The 26,219-nt window shown below is 37.4% G+C and overlaps 1 protein-coding gene across 1 annotated transcript; it reads left to right on the top strand.

Moving 5' to 3' along the window:
* Positions 1 to 11: 11 nt before the first annotated feature.
* Rbm48 (RNA binding motif protein 48) lies at positions 12 to 25,612 on the top strand. Its single transcript, XM_087204477.1, has 5 exons — positions 12 to 257; positions 741 to 931; positions 2,165 to 2,310; positions 3,190 to 3,749; positions 5,258 to 25,612. The coding sequence occupies exons 1-5, from the start codon at positions 93 to 95 to the stop codon at positions 5,342 to 5,344; spliced, it is 1,149 nt and encodes a 382-aa protein (XP_087060603.1). The 5' UTR covers positions 12 to 92; the 3' UTR covers positions 5,345 to 25,612.
* Positions 25,613 to 26,219: the final 607 nt, after the last annotated feature.

The raw sequence follows: 26,219 nt of genomic DNA, 5'->3' as shown, positions 1-26,219 counted from the left end.
GAATTCTACTTGTCAGGAAACGATGGCCGACGCTGTCGATTCTCTAACCAATCCTGGAACGCCTTGATTTATCTCGCTGTCTTATTGGGTAAATGCTAGGGTACAAAGCGGATGTTGTTCTCCCTGTGAGCTCCAAAGCAGCCAACATGGCGTCGTACGATGGAAAGCTTGGAAGCTTATTCGACCACCACGTCCAGAAGGAGGTTTGCGACACAAGGGCGAAATATCGAGAGGGCCGACGGGCTCGCGCGGTCAAGGTAAAGCGATTTCAGTTTCATTCGCTATCCTCGGTAGCTTTGTGTGAGCTCTAGCTCCACATAACCCGCCTAGAGAGATAAGGCAAGGCAGCTGTCAGATCTCTCTCCTTGGTGTCTAATGGTAATAGTGCCCGTTTGGTTAACTATTAGAACGCCACTCTGCAAGAACAGGTCTTTGTATCTTCTGTGTTTACAATAGTGCGTGTCACATAAATGCTCCGTGAATACTTGAGTGACTTCCCAATAACGTATGCCGAGCCAACTGCTAGAAAAAAAATGGCAACTGACGGTAGTCTGTTGTATGTTTTAGTTAGATATCCTCACACGTGGAGTATGTTATTCTTTATGGAGTGCAGCATTTTAAAATTTTTTGTGTGTATTTTACAGTCCCGGTTGAACAATGCCTTATTTAAAACCAAAACAGGGGGCAAATTTGTCCTAAGTTTACTTGCGAAATATGTTTAATGAATCTATTTCCTCTAGGTATATACAATCAACTTGGAATCTCGGTACTTATTAATACAAGGAGTTCCTGCAGTGGGAGCAATGAAGGAATTAGTGGAGCGATTTGCTCTATATGGTACAATTGAAGAGTATAATGCTCTAGATGAATATCCAGCAGAAGACTTTACAGAAGTTTATCTTATTAAATTTATGAATTTACAAAGTTCAAGGTAATGCGCAAGTTAAGCAGTATATCATTTCCTCCATTGTTATCATTTGGCCTCAGGTTTCTCTGATTCATACTGACTTAGCCAAAAACTTAACGTGGCCCTGTATTATTCTTATCTTCCTACAGTCTGTGTTTTGTTTTGTTTTGTTTTTGGTACAGGGATCAAACTCGGGACCTTGTGCTCTCGAGGGAGGCAACAGATCCGCTGAGCTAAATCCCCGGCCCTTCGTACAGTCTTTTAAAAGGCTAACCTTACCAAAACACTTCTTTCTATCCCCTCATTCCCATGCTTAACAATTTCTATCCTGTATTATCTTAGATTAAAAATTGAATTTGGAGTATGTTTTGAATTCCAACTGCTTACTAGCTTCATGACTAGCAAGTAGTTTAGTCCTGTTAAGCCTATTTTTTCCTTTTCTTAAAATACATACGGTAAAAAGCCTACTTCTTGAGGTATGAGGATGAACTGGATAATTTGTGTAAAGGGCTTAGAATAATGCTTCCTGTTCATAATGCAGTAAACCTCAGCTGTTGTAGTTCCTATTATGTGAATTAACTCCATCTTTTCCTGGCATCTATGTAACATAAACCTGCTTCAGTGAGCTGAAGTATGCAGTGCCTTATCTACTTTTGTGTTTACCCTTTTTCTTGTCACTAATCTAACCTAACACCTAACCTTCCTGGCTATTACTCATTCATTTTTCTTTTCTGTGCTACCAGTAGCATTGATACTCTGCCACAGAAACATTTGATTTTATGGAGTCATATGTTGTTATCAGGCAGCTCTTCTATTTAATTTCACTTTCCTAACTAGTGTGCCAGCTCCTCATGATTAGGAAAACATGTGGTAGGTGTGTTCAACTAGTAGTATTGAGTGACGAGGAATTGAATTGAGCCTCATATGAAACACAGTGGTACCTCAGTTCATGAATGCTTTTGTTTGTGAACAATTTGGTTCACAAATGGAAGAATTTGGCAAAATTTTGTTTTTGTTTGCAAACTCTGCATTGGGTGATAAACACGACCGCAGCCATCTTTCCCACATGAACATGAATGTACCCATCTTTTCCAGAATCATGGAACGAATGAAGTTTGTGAACTGAGGTACTCCTGTATATAATATTGTTGATGTATTTAAGTAACAAAACTTCCTTTTTTATGTATTCGTTATTATAAGACAGGAGACATTCCAAATCTATATTAATAGACCAAGTTATCATGTCTTTCTATTTAGGATAGCCAAGAAAAAAATGGATGAACAGAGTTTCTTTGGTGGATTGCTTCATGTGTGCTATGCTCCAGAATTTGAGACAGTTGAAGAAACTAGAAAAAAATTAGAAGAGAGAAGGGCTTATATAGCAAGAACTACTAAAAATAAAGGTACAAAAAGCTTGTTATTAAACACTTCTATGTGTCAGGCATTCTGCTGCATAGATCATTGGGAGTGCCCAATCTAGTTGGAGGACAGGCAAATAAATGATCACAGTATTCAGTAACTTAAATCACAGGGTTCTTTGCAGCACTGTACATAAGCTGGGCTAGAGAGTTGTTGGTTGTCTTAAGTTTCCACATTCCACCCTGGTGGTACTGTCTTCTTTGGGGAGGATAGATCAGGCAAAACACCCAGCATACTATTTGATTTCATAACAAAAACTAAACATGTTATATTCATATAATAGAACATTCTGAAGCTGTAAAAAAAAGTGTTCTACTTTTTTTTACATGGGAAGACTCTGAGATCTACATGTAAGAGTCCTGTAGGTTGCTTTTGGGGTGGAAAGAGAAAGAGGGGTGGATGGGATGAGGAAAAGTAAGACATACAGGATACATGAATAAGAAAGAATAGTGAATACATAAGAGAGGTAGAAAACCAGACACATGTAGAGCAAGAAAAAGGTGAATTTTGATATGATATACTTTTTTTTAATTCTCTTGAAAGACCTTAAACCCCATCAATATATTCCCTGCTCAAGAAATAAAATCTTTGAGTCAGGTGTGCTGTCTTATCCCTGTAATCCCAGCACTCAAGAGGCTGAGGCAGGAGGATCACTACAGGTTCAAGGCTAGCCTGGGCTACATAGTGAGTTCAAGGACAGCCCGATGTACATTGCAACCCCCCCCAAAAGAAAATATTTGGAGTAGAATATGGTAACATTTTTTAAGTTTGTATTTTAAATTACATGATTCTGAATGGTAAAAACAATATATGAACCATTTCTGTTTTCCTTTCCCACAACTTTCAAATTGTGATATAAAAAGACTATTATATGACAAAGAAGAAACCAGTTCCAGAAAATAAAGACACAGAAGATTTTAGACAAGCCTTCCACTCAAATATGTCTGTATTTCATGCAGCGACTTTGAACACATCTACTGGGAACTCAAATACTTATTCTTCTGAATTGCCTATATGTTATTTTGCCTCAAAATGTGCATGTTCACCTGGGGAGCATGTGGACAGAGCATCCAGTTCCTATAAAGATGGTAGAAACCACAACAAAACGGTGAAGCGTTGTATCCACAGTGACTCTTCCCCAAAATTACAGATGAACACTTTAAAAAATTCAGTACCCTGTTCTGGGGCACAAAAAGCCATTACTCCTTCAGGGGCAATTGACAGATTTATGCCTAGGACAACACAGCTGCAGGAACGAAAAAGAAGAAGAGAAGATGATCGTAAACTTGGTACTTTTCTTGACACAAGCACAGGCAGTAATGAGGTGATGATTGGGCCTAAGTTACCAGACATAGCCAAAGTGGATCTGCAAGATGACTCCTTGAATACAACAGCAAACTTAATTCGGAATAAACTTAAAGAGGTGAGGTCATTTTTTAAAAAATGTTAAGAGATGATTTGATTATAGAACTAATAACTACATGGAAAATTATTTGTGGGAATGATAGAATTCTATTTTTTCAGTTTTTAGTTTTTTATGTGGTTTTTCTGCAGTTCTCTGTTAAATTAACTGAACTTGACCAGCATGCGTATTTGTTTTGATGGTAAATTTTGCTTTAAATAATGAACATTTTTATATCATTCTAGAAACAAAAATACTCACATAGTGGTTTCAGTCAGTTAAATCAACCTTCCATAGTGGGTTCCAGGCCTCCTTTTTAAACAGCTCCCTAGATAGTTGTAATATGAACCAGAGCTGAGAAAGAAAATTAATATAAATTATTTCTCTTAAATTCAAAGTCAAATTTAACATGATTATTGTTTCTTTGATTAAAAGTAGCTGTAGAGAAAGGTGAGATTGGGTCTTTGCATTGCTTTACGGTCTGCATTGTAAGTATACGCTCCTTAGAAGATTAGAACTAGATTGTGCTTAGTTTTTAAAAACATTATTTACATAATCATTTTCTTTTTTTTGGTACCAGGGATTGAACTCAGGACCTTGCTCTTGCGAGGGAGGCGGTGGAACCACTGAGCTAAATCCCCGGCCCTAAACACAGTTTTTAATGCTTGAGCCTTCTAAAGTTTTTCAGCTCGTGCTAGCACCTTACTTTCTTATGTAAAGCTGACCTGAGACACTTACAAATATATAAGCTGACTGCATTTTTAAAGTGTAAAGTCCAAAGCTTAGAGAAATAATAGAAAAATAAAAATATTTAGTATAATTTGCCACAGTTTCTAATAATTTTCCATTTTAAATGAAGACTGTTATTCTGCTTTGATTTATTGTCTACACTTTTTTTTGTTTTTTTTTTTGGTACCGAGGATCGAACTTGGGTCCTTGGGCTTGTTCAGCAGGCGGCAAAACCACTGAGCTAAATCCCTAACCCCCACACTTTTTCTGATGTGTTTGGTATCCATTTTTCTCCTGGGAAATTGAGAATTATACCATTTTGAGCTCATTTATCTGAATTTTTCATCCCCTCCCAAGCATTTCATGTCTATCAGATTTTATCTGTGTTTCAAAAATGCAAAATTTGGATATCTATCTGTATCCAAAAAAAACGGGTAACTTTATTTAAAAATGCTAAAGGAGAGCATGTTTACTTTTCTGCCTCAAAAAAAAATTTTTTTTTTCAGTTCTTAGTATCAAACCTAGGGCATTTGCATGTGCTAGGGAAATGCTATACACCCCCTACCCTCCCTCCATTTTTTTTTCTTGGTAAATGGCTTTGAAATTTTACTTCCATCAGTGTTTGGACAAAAAACTTTCCTCTGTGCCTAGGTCATAGGCTATATCTGAAACATGGGCCAACTCTCTCAAAAGTGATGGAAAGGACTGGATGATTAAGTGTATATCGTACCTCTTCTAACTTATTTACAATTACACTATGGAAACTAAATTTTGATAGTTCTTTTTTCTTTTTAAACTAGGTTAGTTCATCAGTGCCAAAGCCTCCAGAGGACAAGTTGGAAGCTGAACATATGAGTCACCCATTAAAACAAAGAAGAAGAATATAGATTGCCAGGAGCAAGTTAGTATTTTCTAAAGAGGATATTAATTTTTTATTGTTAGCCTGTCATTTTATTTAAGAGATTTTACTGCTAGTTTTTTTGTTTTGTTTTGTTTTGTTTTTGTTTTTTTTTTCGGTACTGGATCGAACTTGGGACCTTGCACTTGCGAGTTAGGCGGCGGCACCACTGAGCTAAATCCCTGGCCCTACTGCTAGTATTTTTTTTTCCTCCATTAAGTTTACTAGTTCCGCCACCTGCCCGATAAGCGCAAGGACCCAAGTTCGATCCCTGGTGCCAAAAAAAAAGTTTATCTACTAGTATTTTTTAATGCACATGATTTTATAATTTCATTCAAAGTTCGTCTAATTTCATGTTTTTATGATCTATACTTAATTTTACAGAAACTGTTCATGTTATATAACATTACCTGCTACATTATAACTACATGTAAATTGAAGCAAATATAGAAACTTTACAGTATTAACAAAGACGGGCAACCAGTATCTGTTTCTTATTTTAATACAAATATCGAGCAATTCACATTTAAAAACTGCAAGTCCTGATGTTTCTGAAAGCTAGGGTTTCAAAATGAAGACAGTTCTATAAAGTAAAAAAGTTAATAAACTATTACAACAAAGTTGATATTAGAGCTTACATGATTTAAAAAAAACTTTTAAGAAGAATTTACTTACTGTATAGCAATAAAAAAAAAATCAGTTTTGGAAAATTCTAGACTTTGACCACTACACTTTAAGCATATCTACACTTTCTTCTGTCAGTGAACACATAATTTGAAATCTAATTTTATCCAGACTGTCTCCATTTTCTTTTGGGGGGTGGGTACTGGGGTTCGAACTCAGGACCTTGCTCTTGTGAAGCAGGTGCAGCTGAGCTAAATCCCTGACTGTTTCCATTTTCTTTACTGATAAAAATAACTTGAGAAGGCTCATATGTAGTATCTGTTTCATTTTCCCCTGTCCTTAAGGGCTTCTTGCCTAAGAGATTAAATTTGAACATATCAATGAATTAGGTTTACTTCAGCTATAAGGTATACTGATCCAAAATTGCTAGAATGGTTATAAGTGATGGGTGGTACTAAAAGAATCTGCAACCAAGGAGTTAGGCTCTACTTCCTTGTAAGGTAGATGTATTTTTTGCTGAAATCTCAAAAGACCTAAGCACAGAATTGGAAAGAACAAATGCTGTTCAGATAAGCCTTTTCAGATATTAAGATGCTGTGAATCTCCACCATAGGGTCTTGTTAAAATGTAGATTCTGATGGTGGTAGGGAGGCGGAATGGGGAATTGTTTAATGGTATAGCCTGTCAGTTTTGCAAAATGAAAAGAATTGTGGAGATTGGTTGTATGACCTTGTGAATGTGCTTGATACTAACTGAACTGTACATTTAGAAAAGGTTATGATGGTAAATTTTCTATTATGTGTCTTCTATGACAATCTAAAAAATTCCCTGACAGACTGAATGGCAGCAGCTCTTAGATGGGTTCTCTGTTCCCAAGTGGGTTTCTCATCTGTTCTCTGAGGAGGCTATTTGCTTCTCTGTATCCACTAACAGACATTTGAAGGTGATAAGAAAGAAAGACACTTTGGTTGTGTCAAGCAACAACAACAAAAAAAGTAGATTGTGATTCACTTAGTTTTGTGTGGGGGCTGAGACTCTGCATTTTTCATAAGTTGCTAGGCAATGCCACTGATGCCAGTTCACCACAGACCACATTTTGAAAGGCCAAGCTCTAGATAACTGTGCAACAGATGAACTCTTGTGATGCAGCTGAAGAACTGGTGTCTCAAGGACAGTGGCACAGACCTGTAATCCCAGTGCTCTGCAAGGCTAAGGAAGGAGGATCACAAGCTCCAGCCCAGTCTGGGCAGCTTAGTGACTTAAGTGCCCTGCCTCAGAAGAATTGTTGGCTTATTGGTCCTAAGGAGTTACTCTGGTCCATTTGTGCTGTTTTCACCCATCAGTGTCTTACAATTGGAAACCTGCCTTTCACATATTGCTTTTTACCATACATTTCCAGACAGAACTCGGATGTGGGATCTAGGAAATAAATTGGTAAGGATAGCTTAACCACATACATGTTAACTTGCAAAATCATAAAATAAAGTTTTTATGTTATATGTTTGAAAAGTACAATTGCTCAAAGACTAAGGAAGTTTTATGACCCAAATCAATTACTGGGCTGATCCTCTCAGTTCAGAAAATTTGTCAGATTCATATATGAAAAGCCTTTATAAGCACAGGTGGGCTTTTGGTACTTATAACTATACCTCTGCTTCTGGTAAACATGGCCCACACACCTCCAACGGAAGCCTGTCTTGTCTTACTGCTTTTTCAAAGTCTGTAAAAGATACCTTGCCATTGTTGTCATAATCCTAGAGAGGAAGATGATTTTTTCTTAAGTGATAGTCATTTTAATTTTGCCATGGAAAATAGCTCTCTAGACTAAGAGGTTTTATAAGCAAAACAATTTTGCATTTTTGAAGACACTATACAAATTAAAAGGTATTTAGTTATAGAGGCCACTTTATTATTCTAATAGGCATACCTTACGTACCTATATAAAATGTGGCAATGTCCCAAAAACATCCGAATTATGGAAATGACAAGAAATTGGAGGGAGCCTGTTATACTGCATCTTTTGTGAAGAAGTAAGTGCAACAGGACAATGATTTTCAAGCTTCATTTTTGTAGAATTTGTTCCTTAAAGAATTTCTTACTTGGGAGCTCATTGGGTAGAAAGGATAGAAGTGAAATTGCTCTGTTAAAAAGTAACTAGGAGTGGGCTGGGGATTTAGCTCAGTGGTTCTGCCACTTGCCTCGCAAGCTCAAGGTCTTGAGTTCAATCCCCAGTACCAAAAAAAAAAGTCACTAGGAGTTATGGCAGTAACTATTGAGGATGGACTAGTCATTAGATGAAGCCTATAGGCCACTGCTGGGTCTTTAAGGCTGGTTGAGCTGTGGATAAGTAGAGAGGTGTAGAAAACGTGCAGAAGAGTGGCTCACCTAAAGGATGACAATAAGCAGAGTATAAGTCAGTGAAGCATTCAGGTCAGAGCTTATGAAAAATGGCATGCCATGCAGGGTGTGGGATTGGGGACCTGTGTTGCAGACTATGACTGCCTTTAACTGCTTAACTGAACTGGAGTGAATGAGATGAGCTGTTTTTTCACTTCTGGGCATAACTGCATCAGGGTTGCCGAGAGTCTTATCTAGAGAAAAGTTTTAATTGTTAGAAAAAGGTTTATTCCATAAACCTTTCCTTTAAAAAAGAAGAGTGGGAGCAGTACTGGAGGACGTACTGTCTCTCAAAAAGGCAAATGCATTCAGCTATAGCAGTGGCTAGTGAAAGTATTTTTAAAAGAAGAGGATACTCTGGAGCCTGCATTAGTGACTGCCAAGTCCACACTCTTTTTTTCCTGAGCTTGAGAGTAGTATTAGTGAGCTGGGCCAGCACTGCTGTGGATTCACAAAACCTCACTGCATGCAGTTTAGGGTCACAGTGAGAAACAGAAGTTACTATGTTCACAACAAAAGACTTCTGTAGTTTCTATTGAAAGATGACTTCTGCATCACATTTTCTAGTGTGATGTTGGTAAACCTTTCTGTTCTCTAGTTTTTTTCTTTTTCTTTTCTTTAAATTTTATTTTATTGGTACATTTTAGGTATACAATATAATGACATTCATCATTGGGAATTTGCACCTTTACATACTCTCTCTTGGTTCTTATTTTTCCCCCTTCCCCTGCCCTCCCTTCAATCCCTCCATCCCTCCCTATTTACAAAGATTTTGTTTCCATTTTTCCATTTTCTCATATTAATCCCATTCCCTTCTATCCTTTCCCCTACCCCTCCCACTTCCCTTTCCCCTTTGCCCCTTTTCTACCTATTTTAACATTATCTATTGTACCTTTTAGTCCTTATTTACTTTTAGTTTCTCATACTCTCTAGTTTTTTTCATCCACTAAATGGAGGAATAGGATTATTTTGAGGAAAAAATGAACTAATACATTAAAGTCCTCTGAAAGACCTGGCATATATACAGTAGTGGGCACTCTATAGGAGTCAAATGTTTTTTATCATTATTTTGTAAGTGTTTAGATGGGTTGGAGGGGAGAGGTCATGAAGACAAAGTAGGATCCAATTTTACAAGAATTGAACCTAGCCCTGCCCACCCCCCAAGTTAATGAGGTCTCAATGATAGTAAAATATTTTAGGATTAGGCATCATATTAAATGAAGAAAAGCTGACAGCTTTCCCTCTAAAATCAGGAACAAGGATCATCACTCCTGTTCAATATAGTACTTGAAACAGTCAGACCAATCAAGCAAGAGAAAGAAAGAAAAGAGATATGCTTTTGGGTTTGTTTTTTTTTTGGTACCGAGGCTTGAACTCAGGACCTTGCGCTTGCGAGACAGGCAGCAGAACCACTGAGCTAAATCCCCAGCCCAGGAAAAGAGATATGTACAGGAAAGGAAGAAGTCACATTATTTGCAGATGACATGATCCTCTACATAAAAGACCCCAAAAATTCCACCAAAAGACTCCTGGAATTAATAATCAAAACTTAGCAGTGTACCAGCATACAAAAATCAGCACACAAAAATCAATAGTATTCCTGTATATCAATAACTCACAGAGGAAGAAACTAGGAAAACAGTATTCACAATAGCATTAAGAAAACTTACTTAGGAATTAACCTAACCAAGGAAGTAAAAGACCTTTACAACAAAACTACAGTACTCTGAAAGAGGAGATTGAAAAAGGACATCAGAAAATGGAAAGATATTCCCTGCCCTAGGATAGGCACAGCCAATATTGTCAAGATGGCTGTACTTTGAAAACATACACAGATTTAATGCAATACCAATGGCATTTCTCATTGAACTAGAGAAAACAATCCTAAAATTTAACGTGGAACCAAAAGAGACCCAGAATGGCAAAAGCAGTCGTAGGCAACAAGAGCAAAGCAAGCGGCATCAAAATCCTAGACATAGTTATATTACAAAGCCAGTGATTAAAAACAGCAAGGCACTGGCACAAAAACAGACACAAGGATCAGTGGAACAGGGTAGAGGATGTAGAAGCAACACCAGATATATTCACGTATCTGATCTTTGACAAAGGGGACAAAAACATACACTGCAGGAAAGATAGCCTCTTTAACAAATGGTGCTGGGAAAACTAACTATAAACATGCAAAAGATTGAATCTAGACTTGTACTTTTCACCAGAATGGATCAAACTAAAATCAAAATGGATCAAATATTCAAATGTTAAAACAGAAACAATCTACTGGAAGATAAAACAGGTAAAACTCTTGATGATATAGGCATTGACAAACTCTTTCTAAACAGAACCCCAATTGCATGAGAAATATCAAGAAGCAATAAATTGGGCTGGGGATTTAGCTCAGTGGTTTCGCTGCCTGCTACACAAGCGTAAGGACCCGAGTTCGATCAAAAAAAAAAATGGAATTACATCAAATTAAAAAGCTTCTGCCTAACAAAAGAAACAACCAACAGAGTAAAGAGACAACCTACAGAATTGGAAAAAAAAATTTCCAGTTATTCCTCCAAGGACCAATATTTGCAATCTATAAAGAACTCAAAAAAGTTAGACCCCTCAAAATAAGAGACCAAATTAAATGGACAACTGAAATGAATAGACACTTCTCAGAAGAAATACAAATAACCAATAAATACATGAAAAAATGTTCAACATCTCTGGCTGTTAGAGAAACGCAAATTAACACTTGAGATTCCAACTAAATCCAGAAAGAATGGCTATCACTAATAAATCAAATAATAACAAATGCTGGTGAGGCTGTGGGGAAAAAGGAACCCTTCTATACTCTCAGTGGGAATGTAAACTAGTTCAACCACTGTGGAAATTAATATGGTGATTCTTCAAAAAACTAACTAGACATTCTATTTGACCCAGCTATTCCCCTTCTAGGTATCTCTCCCAAAGAGCTAAGGTCCTCACAGTACAGTGATACATGATACCCATGTTTATAGTAGTACAACTCATGATAGCTAAGTCTTGGAAGCAGTCTGTATATCCATCAACAGATGAATGCATAAAGAAAATGTATTTAATTTCTGTTGTGGGAGACTGTCCTCTATTGCAGGATGTTAGTAAGATCCTTGGCCTCTACCCACTAGATGCCAGTAGAAACCCCCAGTAGTGACAATGAAAAATGTCTCCTGGCATTGCCAAATTGTTCCCAATTGAGTCACTATTCATCTTTTAAAGAGATAAATTGGGAAATATGTAATATATGTTCTGAGTAAAACTTCACATAAGTGCATATTGTCAGCAAGATAAATTATTAGACCCAAAATTACACTTGTAGTTCATATACAATAAAATATAATTTTGGAGAAAGTGTTTATGAACCAGTGAAGGAAAAAACATTATTGAACATTTTAAAGCACACAGAAAATATCAAAAAGGATATTATACTTTTTTGCTAGATAAGTGCTTAAATCTCTGGCTTCAATGAATAGATCAAAAGTTTATTGTTAGCACATCATTTGGAAGTAAACAGGTGTTTCTGAAATGCTTGAAAAGAACAGGTTCGTCTAAGTGATTTAAATGTGCTTACAAAATTGTTTTCATAAGCCTTTTCTTTTTTTATTTTTGGTTCTTGTGCTTGTGATGCAGGTGCAGAGCCGCTGAGCTAAATCCCTAGCCCAAGCCCTTTCTTAATGTAAGGGTACCTTCATCCCACAAACTCCTGATAAGTGGAATCCAAATTAATGAGGGTTTCCTGTATCAAAATTATTTTTGTAATGCAAAGAGATAGCAATAACAAGAATCTGATGTGGATGTGATTTTTCTCTTTGAATATTTCCGGTCTATTGCACTAACCTTAGTGTGCGCACACACACAGTCACCACCACCACCATTAAAAAAAAAAAGAAAATGTATTTAAATAGAATGAATTACTACTTTGCCATAGAGACGGGTATGGATGCACCTTGAGACCGTAGTGTTAAGTGAAATAAATTAGAGACACAAACTTAAATGTCACATGGTTTTTGAGAAACCTGAAATACAAAGGGCAAAATAAATGATAAGTAATAGGAAATAGATATTTTGTAAAAGGGAAGGAAACAAAAGGATGGAAGGAGGGGTAAGGGTGGGAAAGAGAGGGGGATAAAAGAAGAATTTAGGGGCCAGGGATTTAGCTCAGTGGTTCCACTGCCTGCCTCGCAAGAGCAAGGTCCCGAGTTTGATCCCCAGTACCAAAAAAAAAAAGAATTTAGATGTGTTTGTACAGGTATCAACTCCCCATGAGGAGTGTAATCATGTACTAAAAACATGTACCAATAACAATAAAAATTTAATAAAAAATACTTTAGGGTTGGGGACATGGGTCAGTGGTTGAGCACTTGGCTAGCATGCATAAAGCCCTGGGTTTGATCCCAAGTACTGCAAAAAACCAAAAAGGTATTTTAAAATAATAAAATTAACATTAATTTTGTATAATGATTATCCACCCCCCGACCCCTGGCATCAGGGATCAAACTTAGGACCTTGCACTTGCAAGGCAGGTGCAGTGCCACTGAGTTAAATCCCCAGCTTGAGTATAATGATTGTTTAATCACTCCCATTCTACAAATATTTAATGAGTACCCACAGCCAGTCATTATACAACAGACAGAGCAGAGAACACAAACTCCTGTCCATATAAAAGTTACATTTGTTAGGAGGGGAAAAAAAAGCATGTTTTTAAAGAAACCATTTTTTAGCTTTATGTAACATGTATTTGAATGAATGTAATTCATTACAGTTTTTCATTCTTACTATTTTCAGAAGTATTTATATCTACCAACTCTCTTATTCCTTCATCAGTCTCTTCTTTGTATGACCCTTGGTATATACGGTTCTTCAGCATGTCAAATATTTCTTCTCGAGAAATGTAACCATTTCCATTCAAATAATAAACTTCAAAACAGTCTTTTTAAAGCACAGAAGTGTAAAAGACTTATGTAAGAAGAGTTAAAATGTCATTAGTCTTTCCCTTGGTTATTTTCAACATAAGATACCAAAGTGTAAGTACAATTTATGTACCATAAATTTACTGATCTAATCCAGAATGGTGTAGAGAGATTTTTACAATAAAGCACTGCTTATTACATTTCTGTCCCCAAGATTAAATACCCCTTGGGATTTGGGAAGAAAGGCATACAATTCCTGTGTTTTGGTATTGAGAGTTAAAAAATGTTATCAAGCTGCAATAAAAGATAAAATGTTGAAACCTTTGTTCATACATGTGTATAATCAATCCTATGATTCTCATGTGGAGTATAAAAATGAAGTAGTCACTTAATCACTGAAAAAGAACATTTATCAGTTTGCATAGTGAGTCATAGGACCTGCCCATGTGCACCATCCCAAATTATCAAATAATCTCTTCCTGGAGAGTGATTTCCATGTCATAATAGCTAAGTCTTGGAAGCAGTCTATATATCCATTAACAGATGAATGCATAAGGAAAATGTATTTAAATAGAATGAATTACTACTTTGCCATAAAGAAGGATAAACTTGAGTCATTTATAGAAAATGGATGCACCTTGAGACCATAATGTTAGGTGAAATAAATTAGAAACACAAGCTTAAATATCAGCACCAGAGTTAATCCATTCACCCCACAAATGACCTTACTCAGGTCCTGGGATGAAAGCAGTGAAGGAGCTCTCATGGAGTTTATACCTAGTTAAGTGTTTTGGCCAAAGCAATAGAGGCAGGAATAAATTCCAGAGTATCAGATTAGTTGTGTCTCTCTGTCGCCTTTCTCCAATCAGTAGCATAAGGAATTGCAATCCAGCCTTCCTATGGAAAGTACTACAGTATTTCCAGCCCGGCATGGTGACACATTTGTGATCCCAACACTCTAGAAGGCTAAAGCAGGAGGGTTGCAAGAGTGAACCCAGCCTGGGCAATTTAATGACTTAGTGAGAGCCTGTCTCAAAATTTTAAAAAATTAAATAAAGGCAAAAGGTCTGGGAATGTAGCTCAGTGTGAAGGCCCTGGGTTCAATCTCCACTACTGAAAAAAAGAAAAAGTATTATTTCCCCCAAATTAACATATCTTTTTATTTCCCACTAGGGACTGAGCATAGGACTTTGTACATGCTAGATAAGCATGCTTACCACTGTTACATCATCAGCCAACATATTAAATGCCTAAGAAACATTTTAGGGTGCATGATTAGAGGAGGAAAATCTTTGACATTGTGCTGCTGTCCAGCCATATACAGTTGGATCACAGCCCTTTTCACCAAGTATTAGTATTAGCACAGGATTAACATTCATAAAACTTAGCTTTTCACTTCTAAGTGAGACTTGTGTGTAAGAACACTGCAGGGCTGGGGAGATAGCTAAATCGTAGAGCGCTTGCCTAGCATGTGTGGGTCTATGGTTTCAACCCCTGGTACCACAAAACAAAACACTGCCTCAATCTTAAGTGGAAACTATATTTACATGCATCTCATGAAAAATTAGATTGCGGGCTGAAATACAAAATAACATCAAATGTCACAGAAATTTGATGATTTTAAAATGGTGCTATAATTTAAAAAATTATCTTTAAATTACTGATCTTCTCTTTAATGTCCCAAAGCCAAATTCAAGTGAATGATTAAGAATGGATAAAAATTTGCTCACTTACATAGAATTCTACAATCTTTTCTTAAGCAAATAGACACATACTTGAAAGCAATTTGCTTCTTTGAAAACTGTTACCTAAAATTGTTCCTATTCTTTCCAGAGTTCCTCACCCCAAATCCAGACATTAGAAGAATAAAGCATAGGAAATGAACATCACCCCAGTTGGACAAACCAGAGCTATTTCTAGGCAAAATTGTGAACTGAGAGAGTATTGTTTTTGGAGTTCCTCATGTTGCTTTTAAGCCAAAAGCTCCATTTATAACACTCTTCCCTTTGGTCTTGCATTGTCTTCAGTTTCTTCATTTCTCTCTTCAGTTATCTAAAACAACTCCAACAGTAAAGAATTAATATCTGGTAGTTAGTGCGTGGTCAACCCCTTTTGTTTTCTTTGGTGAAAAGACAAAGAACAGCCCCAAAGTTAACACATGCACTGCCCCATATTGAGGCACACTTCCTTCTGAGGACAGAGGCAGCCTCAGAAACCTCAGTGTTACCAGCTGATCAGAGTTGGCACAAGCCTGACCCTTAACTTAGGCCATGAGACAAAGACCTATCAGGTGACACCGAGCGTTGCAGAATCTATGAACTGAGGCTAGAGACTTAAATGACCTTTAAACTAGGCCACTCATTTCACTTGTTTCAAGCTGTTATGAACAGTTTTTGCAAGGTTGTTAAACCAAACACTAATTTCATATTTTTAGATTATAAACATTTACCAAATACTAAGTTGATAAAATATATTAGTAAGCCAGAAATCCCATCTTACACTTAAGCTTTTCTTCAAAAGTTCCTCAAAGAAACACTGATAATCCTCCAATCCACTCTTCTACATTTATGTAGTTATCCGTGTCTCTGTCAAATGCACAAAACACTGGAAAAAAATATGTAAGTGTATTGTAATTTAGGCATACATATATATGAGTGGATAGAAAAACTTTCCAAATTGAGGAGGAAAGGATAAAAAGTATTGGAAATATGTTTCCCCTCATATTCTTAAAGTAAAAAGAAGAAATCTGCTCCATGAGCAGTGATGAGCACCATTTGTGGTTTTGTTTTGTTTTTAGACAGGTTTTCACTGTATAATCCAGGCTGGCCTATGTAGACCAAGCTAGACTCAAACTTGAACTCCTGATCCTCCTGCCTCAGCCTCCCAAGTCCTGGAATTACAGGATAAACCACTGTGCCCGGCTGTTTGTGATGTTTTGGGCATTTATTAGGTGCCAGGGGGTCAAACAGTGGAGCTAATCAATGACGTAGTTTTTATTCTAAAAAAAAGTGGTTAAAAATTTTGTTCTTGGGGACAGGGATTTAGCTCAGTGGTTTCGTCGCCTGCTCTGCAAGCATAAGGACCGGAGTTCGATCCCTGGTACCAAAAAAAAAAAAAAAAAAAAAAAAAAAATTTGTTCTAAAGAGTTTTCACAATATCTAAAGGTAAATTACTAAAATACATTATTTTTACAATTACCAATAAAAATATTATTCTATGGAAGATTAGTGAAAATACTACTTCTTGGAAATGATGGATATATTAATTATTTTATTGTGGTAATAGTTGCACACATGTATACATGTGTCAAAACTTACCAAATTGTACACTTTAAAGGTCTGTTTCTAAAACTAACTGGGTTACAGTAATTTCCTACTTTCAATATATAATTTACTTTTCCACTGTAGTGAGTCATCATTTTTTATATAGACTGGTACATTCTCTATTTTTACGAGAAAAAAATGTCTATAGAATATGATGCCAAAGAAAACATGATTAAAAGCCACAGGGCTGCTTATCTTTTAAACAAGAATACCACTAGCTTATTTGCTGTATAACTATGGATAAGAAATTCTGAGTGAGCGTGAATTAAGGACCTGTTAGTTTGCAGCAGTGTTATTAGCACTATACTTTTCTAGTGTGGCACTGAAAACCATTCAGTCTATGATGAAAATTGAATACATACATAGTTTCCATCTTAAATTGGCACATTTTAGTCTCCGTGACTTATCTCTGTTCATCAGCATATCATCAGTCATTCCAAATACGTTGTGCAGGATCTCTCAAAATGTGTTAAGATCTAGCCCAGTGTTACCAAATCATCCAGTTTTTTTCCATGAAGCTGTGAAAAAGTTTGATAAGATGCTCTACTTCATTTTTTTGACTGTGAAATGAAAAGAAACAGCAGATTTAAACACTAATCAACCCAATTAAATATTTGACTAAGCAATTATTTTGTTCTTATGATGCTAGATGGTCTGGTGATACCAAAATATGTATGATATGGATTAAGTTTTTTACACAGGGTCCAGGGAGTTAGCTCAGTGGTGCCACCACCTGCCTTGCAAGCGCAAGGTTCTGAGTTCAATCCCCGGTACCAAAAAAAAAAGTTTACACAGTTAAGGCAGGCCTAACTCAGAAGTCTCATAAGGGAGTATAAATTGCTGGATTATGTAATATAGCATTCTTCATTAGAGACATGTAAAGAAAGAGAAGTAAATCGGGCTGGTCATGGTAGTTCATGCTTGTAATCCCAGCTACTTCAGAGGCCGAGGCAAGATGATCACAAGCTCGAGGGTAGCCTGGGCAACTTACTGAGACTCCATCTCGAAAAATAAAAAGGGCTGGAGGGACCGGGGATTTAGCTCAGTGGTTCCAGCGCCTGCCTTGAAAGCGCAAGGTCCTGAGTTTGAACCTCGGTACCAAAAAAAATAAATAAATAAAAATTTAAAAAATAAAAAATAAAAAGGGCTGGAGATGTAACCCAATGGTAGAGCACTTGCGTAGCATGAAGAAAGAAAAGAAAGGAAAAGAAAAGAAAAAAGGAAAGAAGGAAGAAAGGGAAGGGAAGATACATAGTGTTTATTTAGGAATGAATGTGTTAAGTGTGGTAAAGAAGTGGAGTGTTCTAGGCAAAGTGAACAACGTGAGTAAAGGAAAGAGGTAGAATTTGGCTTAGTGGGGGCGTAGCAAGGAGTTGACAAGTGAAAACCAAGGTGGAAGATGATGGGCTGATGGTAGTCTTGAATGCCTGCTCCATGGATACCATTTATTGCACAGGGGCAGTGTTTCTCATGGTGTCATTTTTGGGCTATGAGACTCAATCTCCTCTCCAGGCCCCCATACTTGTTAAATACGCAGATCTCCAGAATTTGCCCCAAGTCTGCTAAATCAGAATTGCTAACAGTCCTCCCAGGAATTGGCTTTAAAACAAGAGCTCAGTTGACTCCTATGCCCTACAGGTTGAGAATCTGAAACCAGTAAGGATTTTGGACAGGAGACCATGACAGGAAGAGTAGTTTAGGAAAACCTATCTGGCAAAATTGTACTGGCGGAAGAAAGCTGGGAGCCTGGAAGCCGGGGATGAAGTGACAGGGCTTTGGCTACGGAGGTGGAGATAAGGACAGAAAATCTGGGAAGGAGCCCGAGGTGCTGTAGAAAATCAGTAGGCTTTGTAACTACCAGATCTGCAGTTTTCAAACTCAACTCTATTCACATACTTGAGTCTCACTCCAGACTTAATGAAATATGATGATGAAGTGCACTGTCAGGACCGAAAATACAGGGTTAGACTTTGTGTGTTGGGAGCATCTGGTTTCCATTCTGTTTATCATCCTAAATTGCTTTGTTATGCCATAGTGTCTTCACTTATAAAACTGGGCATTGTCCTGGTTGGTCGCTGAGATTCCTTGTTCTCTAAAAGTGTAACTCTGAATCAAAGATTACTTGAAAGAACTAGAAGTTAGGAGTGAGAGGTGGTTACTATTTTTTGTTTCCTCTTCCCTCCTCTTCTTCCCCTACTTTCTATTGTGGAGGTAAGGAGAATTATGTTAGAAACTTTCTGAGGTGATTTTAAGTTACCCAAGTGAAATAAAGGACAATATATAGCAAATATTCATTTTACAACATGAAGGTTTCTATTTGGTCTGAAGAGTAACTTGGTTTTTAGGGTAGGGATTAGAAATCTAAAGAATAAGCAATGACAAAGGTGCCTAATAGTACTATTTTAGGAACCAAATTAGATTCTCTTGCTCCTTGCTTAGTATAATTTCATACTGTAACAATGAAGTCCTGAATAAGGCTGTAAAGATTATTGTATATATCCATCATGGTTCCTACCCTTATGGCCATTTTACAGTTTAAAAATAAAGTCTCACAGGCATGTTCTAAGAATTGCAACTTTGTTGAGCTAGATGGCAGGACTGTTTTGAGTTTTTCTAATAATGAGGGCACTTACTAAAAGTTTGGCTGGCAGGATGTCAGATTTGTGTTTAAGGAAAATCACTTTGATAGTAAATTCTTGAAGCTATGGTGAATTCCAGTGTGGCAGTTTGTATTTTCCTAGATGATCTTAACAGTCTAATCCCATCACACACACTTTTCGCACAGTGTGGCATTGATCTTTCTCCTTGGAGATGAGGTCTAGGCCTCTTTGAAACGATTGAGATTTTCATTTTTATTTTATTTTTTGGCACCGGGGATCGGACTCAGGTCCTTGGGCTTGCGCAGCAGGCGGCGGAACCACTGAGCTAAATCCCCGGCACGATTCAGATTTTTATGATCATTTCAATCAACAGTGGAAATGAGGGCCTATAACTTACAAGACTAGGTCATAAAAGGGGAGGCAGCTCCTCTTTGGGCTACAAGAAACTTAGAAATCTTTCTTGTTTGGAATATGAAGAAACAGGAAGCCCAGATGTGGTGCACTCTATGGAATGCACTTTGGGATAATTTCAATAGCAGTGTTTAGTTTGGAAAACTTGATTTACATGAGATGCAAAGGTAGTACAGAGTTCTTTATTGTTTTCATGCAGTTTCTCTCGGTTGGCACGAGGATCATTGTGGTGTTAACCACGATTGCTTGGTTAAGCCAGAGTTGGCCAGGTGTCCCCACTAAAGTTACTATTTTTTCCCTTTCCACAGCTGTTTGTGTGCTGCTGGGGACTATAAAACATTTGTCAGCCACTTCTAAATTGGAGTACTTGTCAAATTTAGAGAACAGAAGTTGGAGATATGGTAAATGAGTTACTTCTAGATGCCAAAATGATGTCCTGTCAAATAATGATATAATTAGGAACAGTTTCAAAATTCTCCAATTTAGTGTGTATCTATTTTCAGTGCAGAGATTTTTTTTCTTTTTTTTGGTACTGCGGATCGAACTCAGGACCTTGCACTTACAAGGCAGGGTTGGTGCCACTGAGCTAAATCCCCAGTCCTAGTGCAGAGATTTTTAATACATGTGGGGTGGTATTACACTTTCAACACAAATCTTTTGGTGATTCTGATGGTATAGATCATCATGATGGTGAATCTTTTAGAGCATTCAGTAATACAAACAGCCCGCTGCTGCATGCATGGTATAGGTTTGCCACCACTGGTATAGAAACTCCTGTCATATTTCCAGTAAGAGACACACTGTATAGCGCCACTATTGACTACAGAACATGTGGGCCCAGAGTATAATGCAAATTCAGGTCCTTTGTTAAAAAATTAAGTCAGTGACACACTTGGAGCTCCAGCACTTTGGGAGGCTGAGGCAGGAGGGAAAAAAAAAGGTCTGGGATCTAGCTTAGTGCAAAGGTCTTGAGTTCAATCCCCAGTACAGTAAGTCTCTGACTTATGAATATTTGAGTTGCAAACTTTTACAGGTGTACTGTATAAGATTCACTTTGTCAAATTACGAATGAATAATCCAACTTACAAATGTTCTCCTGGAATGGAACTCATTTGTAAGCTGGGGACTTAGTGTACTAGGAAAAGAAAAATCCAAAATCAAAACCGAACTGAAAAAAATACCCCTCAGTGATAGTTCAACATTAAACGAAGCACAGGGCCCCAGGGGAATGCACAGCTTGCACTCACACCCCCATGAAGCTAACACACCCAGAGATGTACTGTCTACCCTTCTCCTCCGAGAGATTAAAAGGCCATTATTTGGAAAAGGGACTAGAATTATTTGTCCATACAACAACACCATCCAACAGAACTTCCTAAAATATTTTGTATCTGTGCTATTCAGTTTGGGAGTCATCACCCACATGTGAACAGTGACCCCAGAAAAGTGGCTAGTATTACCAAAAAAGGGGAATTTAAAATTTTATATAATCACATATAGTTCCTGGTTACAACACTGAACAATGAAACGCTAGAGAGTAGTACATTAACAGGTACAAATTTTACTAGGTCTAGAATATAAAACATTCTAAATCTGTCTGGAAAAAAAGTGGTTCCAACTGCAGTGGGAAGGAATTTTCCTTGTGAGGTCTCTGGAGGCACTCAGCTTTCTGAGGGTCTGAGCAGTTGTGTAGTGGTAGCTGTTTCACTAGAAGAAATTTTGATCTTGAGGCCTAGTAAATTATGGTTTCCTCTTAAGAAGCTCAAAGCCAAGGCCAGGAAGAATTACTTCAACTTACTGTCACATGGGACAATCAGAATTTTGTACACAAAGAGAAATAATAAAGACAATCCCCTTTTGGGGCCTAGGTGGTTGTAGCTCTTGTCAACTCTCTCCATTTTTATGCATTAGCAACCAAACTCTGCGGGAGGTTGAGGTAGGATCATGAATTCAAGGCTAGCCTCAGCTAGACAGACCCAGTTCTAAAACAAAACAAAAATCCCAGTAATAAGAGGAAAGTCAGTGTATATCCTGGTCTACACTAGAATGAGCTACATTAAATACATTTTTTTTTTTTAGTACTAGGGACTGTACCCTGGGCCTCACTTTGAGGTGTCTCCAGCTGACACCCCCTCCCTCCTTTCAGTTTTGTTAAGTTGCCCAGGCTGGCCTTGAACATTAGATCCTGTCAGGAGCAGTTCTACGTAATTTTGGGGAAAAAAATCATTTCACAATTAAAATTATGATTAGGCCTAGTTTTCCTGCCTACAGGCCAGCTATGGCATTTTCACTCTGGTCACAGCTAAAATCTTAATGGTTCAGTGATGCTGTGATGCTCTAGGGCAAGATTACACCAGCTGAAGACATCCTGAGGAGGAACACATAGCTCCTCATTGTTCTAGGATTATCATTGCTGCACTGAGTCACCTGTTATATTTGGTTTTTTGTTTTTTGGTTTTTTTGGTACCAGGGATCGAACTCAGGTCCTTGCACTTGCGAGGCAGGCGACGGAACCACTGGGCTAAATCCCCAGCCCTACCTGTTATATTTGTTAATCTTGATGTACCAAGTAAAAGTGTGGCAAGCTTGGGGTCTTGTCTTTGCTGCCCAGAGCAGCACTATCAGGCCCAAAGCTCAGCTTGTCTCATTTTTCTATCTTTTCTAATTAATTCTCTTGTGCTGTCATGGCTTGCAGAAAACTAGGACTTTCTGCAGAGGTTCTAGAACATCCCCTTTCCCTGTTCCCTGTACAAGACCCTCCTACTTCAGCCTACCAACTTTGCCTCCACTAGAAAAACCCACTACCTGTGTAACTTTAGACAAAAGACAATCTAAAGCTTGGTTTCTACATTTTTGAGGAAGTCTATACGAGACATGATGCCTCTTGATCAAGTATTACATATTCTTTCTTACCTGCAGATCTCAGGGAGTTGCTTTCAAATAACAAGATAAACATGGCAAAACATTCCTAAAAACTATTTCAATGGGATGGGGTGGGGGCATTTGATTTAAAAGTATGCAAACTCTCCTTTGGAATGTTAGAAAGCTCAGGCTCCACTAAGAAAGCAGTATTTCTTACTCAGCATTAGCTAAACCTACAGTAGAAATTGTAAGAATTATAGAATAGCAGCCTTGGAAAACCCCTTGGGTCTTGAGGAACTTAAATCATTTTAAATCTCAACTGGAACAGAAGGTTTACAATGAGAGTTAAGGTGGTACCTGTCCTCCTGAAGTCACCCAAGGAAACATGGAAGTGCTCCATAATGAGACTCTTAATAGTGGCTGATACTGTCAACTCCTCAATGTCTAAGATTCTTTCAGAACCATCCGTCAGGATTACTTATGGTCATATCTGAGAAACAAAACTCAGAAGACTACTAGTTAAATCTTTCAGGGCAAGGATTTTAAAAAATGTTAAATTCAGGGCTGGGGATTTAGCTCAGTGGTTTTGCCTCCTGCTGCGCAAGCGCAAAGACCCAAGTTTGATCCCCGGTACCAAAAAAAAAAAAAAAAAAGTTAAATTCAAATACCTTTTTTTTTGAGACAGGGCCTCACTATGTATGTAGTTCAGGCTGGCCTTTTAATTTGCAGTGATCTTCCTGTGTCAGTCTGTGTGCTGGGATTACAGGTGGGCACCATCACACCTGGCTCTCAAGTAGCTTTTATAAGCACACACTTGTGGTATACAAAGCACCACGCTGTTTCTTCAGTATCTAAAGTATTTTATACAACTCCACTAATGCCCTGGAGTAGGATAATCATCTGCCAGTATTGGTTTTATGCCAAAAGAAAAACTCAGGGAACTAGCTAAAACTTTTATAATTCAAAATTTATTACATGTCAGTATGACTATAATAAATCATTCTTGCTTGACAGATCTCTAGTATTTATGTCATGTAACTTCTCAATCTAGTCTTCTCATATCACCAAATACATTCCAGGACACCTAATGGTTAAAAGATTTTCTGTATATGTGCCAATGTAACTGTTCACTTGCTGACCTTTTTTGAAAATGGCCAATACCTGATAGAAACTGAGGACTCTATTTTAGAGTTACAAAGCACTTATTATTAATATTTAGCTAGGATGTCTATCAACATTTCATGTTCAGGCACTGTTGGAAGGTGGATCAGTACTTACAGCTCCTGACAGTTTTACTGATGGATTCCACCAGTTTCCTCAGAGCACCCTGCTCCATGTTGAATATAGCTTTAGTACACTGCAGACTTCCCAGAGTCTAGCTCAAAGCCTGGGTGTTCTGAGCTACCACTAATTCCAGAGTTCACTATTCTAATCCCAATATAGAATGTGAACATGGCCACTTCCCGGCAACGAAACAGAAGGTTCTCAAATAGTTGGAAAAATATGCAACAATGGGAGCTACTACTCAGTAGGTGTGTAGGAATTTCATTAAAGTTATGTAATCAGGAACAGCAATTCCAACATTTATCTTTTCTTTGGGGCTAAACATCACTTGAAGTGATGTTTCATATTATTGCCATTTGTATTTCCTCAGGAAAAACTGAAAATGTTTTTCTCCCTATCTGAATACATCGTTACCTAAAATTATAAAGATCTTACTATTTAAGCTTATATTCCAGGTGATGAACAGTTCCTTCAAAGGTTACAACCTTCTCTAAACTAAGCATCCTCTCAGAAGACCCAAACAGAGGCTTCATTTGGAAGCTTCTGGGTATAAACTCACTGTTATACCTCCAATTCAGAACGGAGAGAAAACATGGTGTGACTATCCCAAAGCTGATCAAAATGTCACCTGTTCAGTGGGGATTTAGCTCAGTGGTTTCACCGCCTGCTGCACAAGTGCAAGAACCCTAGTTTGATCCCTGGTACCAAAAAAGAAAAAAAAAATGTCACCTGTTCGAACTCACCTCCTTCCCTGTGAAATCCAGGTTGAGAACAAACATCTTCCTGTCTATGTGTGTTGGCTTTTACTGTGTAAGTCAAGAAAATACATTAAAATGATTTTTAGAATTTAGGATGCAATATTTGTTTTAGATTTTATTCTTGTGCCGGGGATTGAACCTGGGGGTTTGCAAGGCAAGTGCTCTACCACTGAGCTGCATCTCTAGCCTTAGGATATAACATTCTTACCAAAACTTTTTTTCTGGAATGCTGGGAACTAAACCCAGGCCTTATGTTTTGTCTCTGAGCTACATCCTTGCCCACCTCATTTTTTCATAAAATACAAGACCAAGCTTTTAAAACAAGGCAAAGACAAGTGTGTTATGTGTGACAGCTTTCCAAAAGCCTTCCTTACAAAAATAGCATGAATGCCCATAGGCTTTAAGTAAAATGTGGCAAATTTTAGTAGTGTGAAACCTGTCACTAAGTCTCAAGAACAGCAGTACCCACATGGTTTCTCCACTACTCTATTGTTTATTACAAAAAGACTGAAAATTAAGGGATAGATTTGTAGTTTTTGTTTGTTTGCTTGTTTGTTTTTGCGGTACTAGGGATCGAACTCAGGACCTTGCGCTTTTGAGGCAGGCGCAGCGCCACTGAGCTAAATCCCTGGCATTTTTAGTATATCTTGATTGAAGGAATATGAACCTGTATAAAATAAAATTAGGATAAAAACACCTAAATATACTCAAAGTAGCCAAAGGAATCTAAAGTGACAAAAAATGAGTAGCACTGGTATAAACTCATTTTTTTCCATCTAGAAACCCATCACAATTTTTGGCAATTATCCCAGTACCAGTATCCAAATAGCGTGTCTTGGGTTTCTAAAATTAAGACGAAGTTACTCAAGAAGGAAAAGGAATAGCTTGGTGGAGGGAGAAGATGTATTAATAACTTGGACACTGTAACAAATATGGAATAAACATAACTGACATTACCCTGTCAAATAATCTTTTTATACCTTAGTGAAAGACTGGAAGATCAGAGGAACCATGAAAAATGGTGTTTCCCAGTCAAGAATTTGAAAAAAATAAAACTTTTTCCTTTCCCCAGTCTAATGAGCATTTCCTTCTAGCAGGCTGTAAATGCCATATTCCCAATTATTCTCTAAAGGTACAGTTTTATATTCACAGAAAAACTCAACTACCTAATAAACTTTTTAGTATTTTAGCATGTTTATGAATAACATTTTGAGAAATTTCCTTTTGGGATGTAAAATTTTCTGTGTACTAAAGAGCACACAGGTATTTTTTTTTTTTATTAGGAAATAGGCAGCATTAAGCATACTATTTAAAGAAATGTTATTCTTATAGCTAAAAACTTGAGGATATAGTGTATCTACTACTAACAATGAATAGCATTTTTCGTTATAGCTTTGCTTGTGACCACATACGAACACAGCTATTTTTAAGTAAAATAGCTATTTATTCAGCTTGTCATGCCAAAATGTTCTGTGCATATACCACTATAATTAGCACACACCCTCTGTAACAGGCAAAATTGTACATCAAATTATATTTCATATTACCTGATTATATAAAAATGTAAAATGAAAAATCAATTCCTTTTAACATTCCTAATAATTCAGTAAGAGATATGAGGCACAAAATCTTAGTAAAATATGACACAAGAAGAGCAGTAATACAATTCTTACT

This window comes from Heterocephalus glaber, unplaced genomic scaffold, assembly GCF_053883595.1.
Source record: "Heterocephalus glaber isolate CG9 unplaced genomic scaffold, H.glaber_assembly_v1.0 deba00000546, whole genome shotgun sequence".
In the NCBI taxonomy this organism is placed as follows: domain Eukaryota; kingdom Metazoa; phylum Chordata; class Mammalia; order Rodentia; family Bathyergidae; genus Heterocephalus; species Heterocephalus glaber.
Note: the sequence above shows the minus strand (reverse complement) of the source record. Positions and strands in the feature narration are given on the sequence as shown.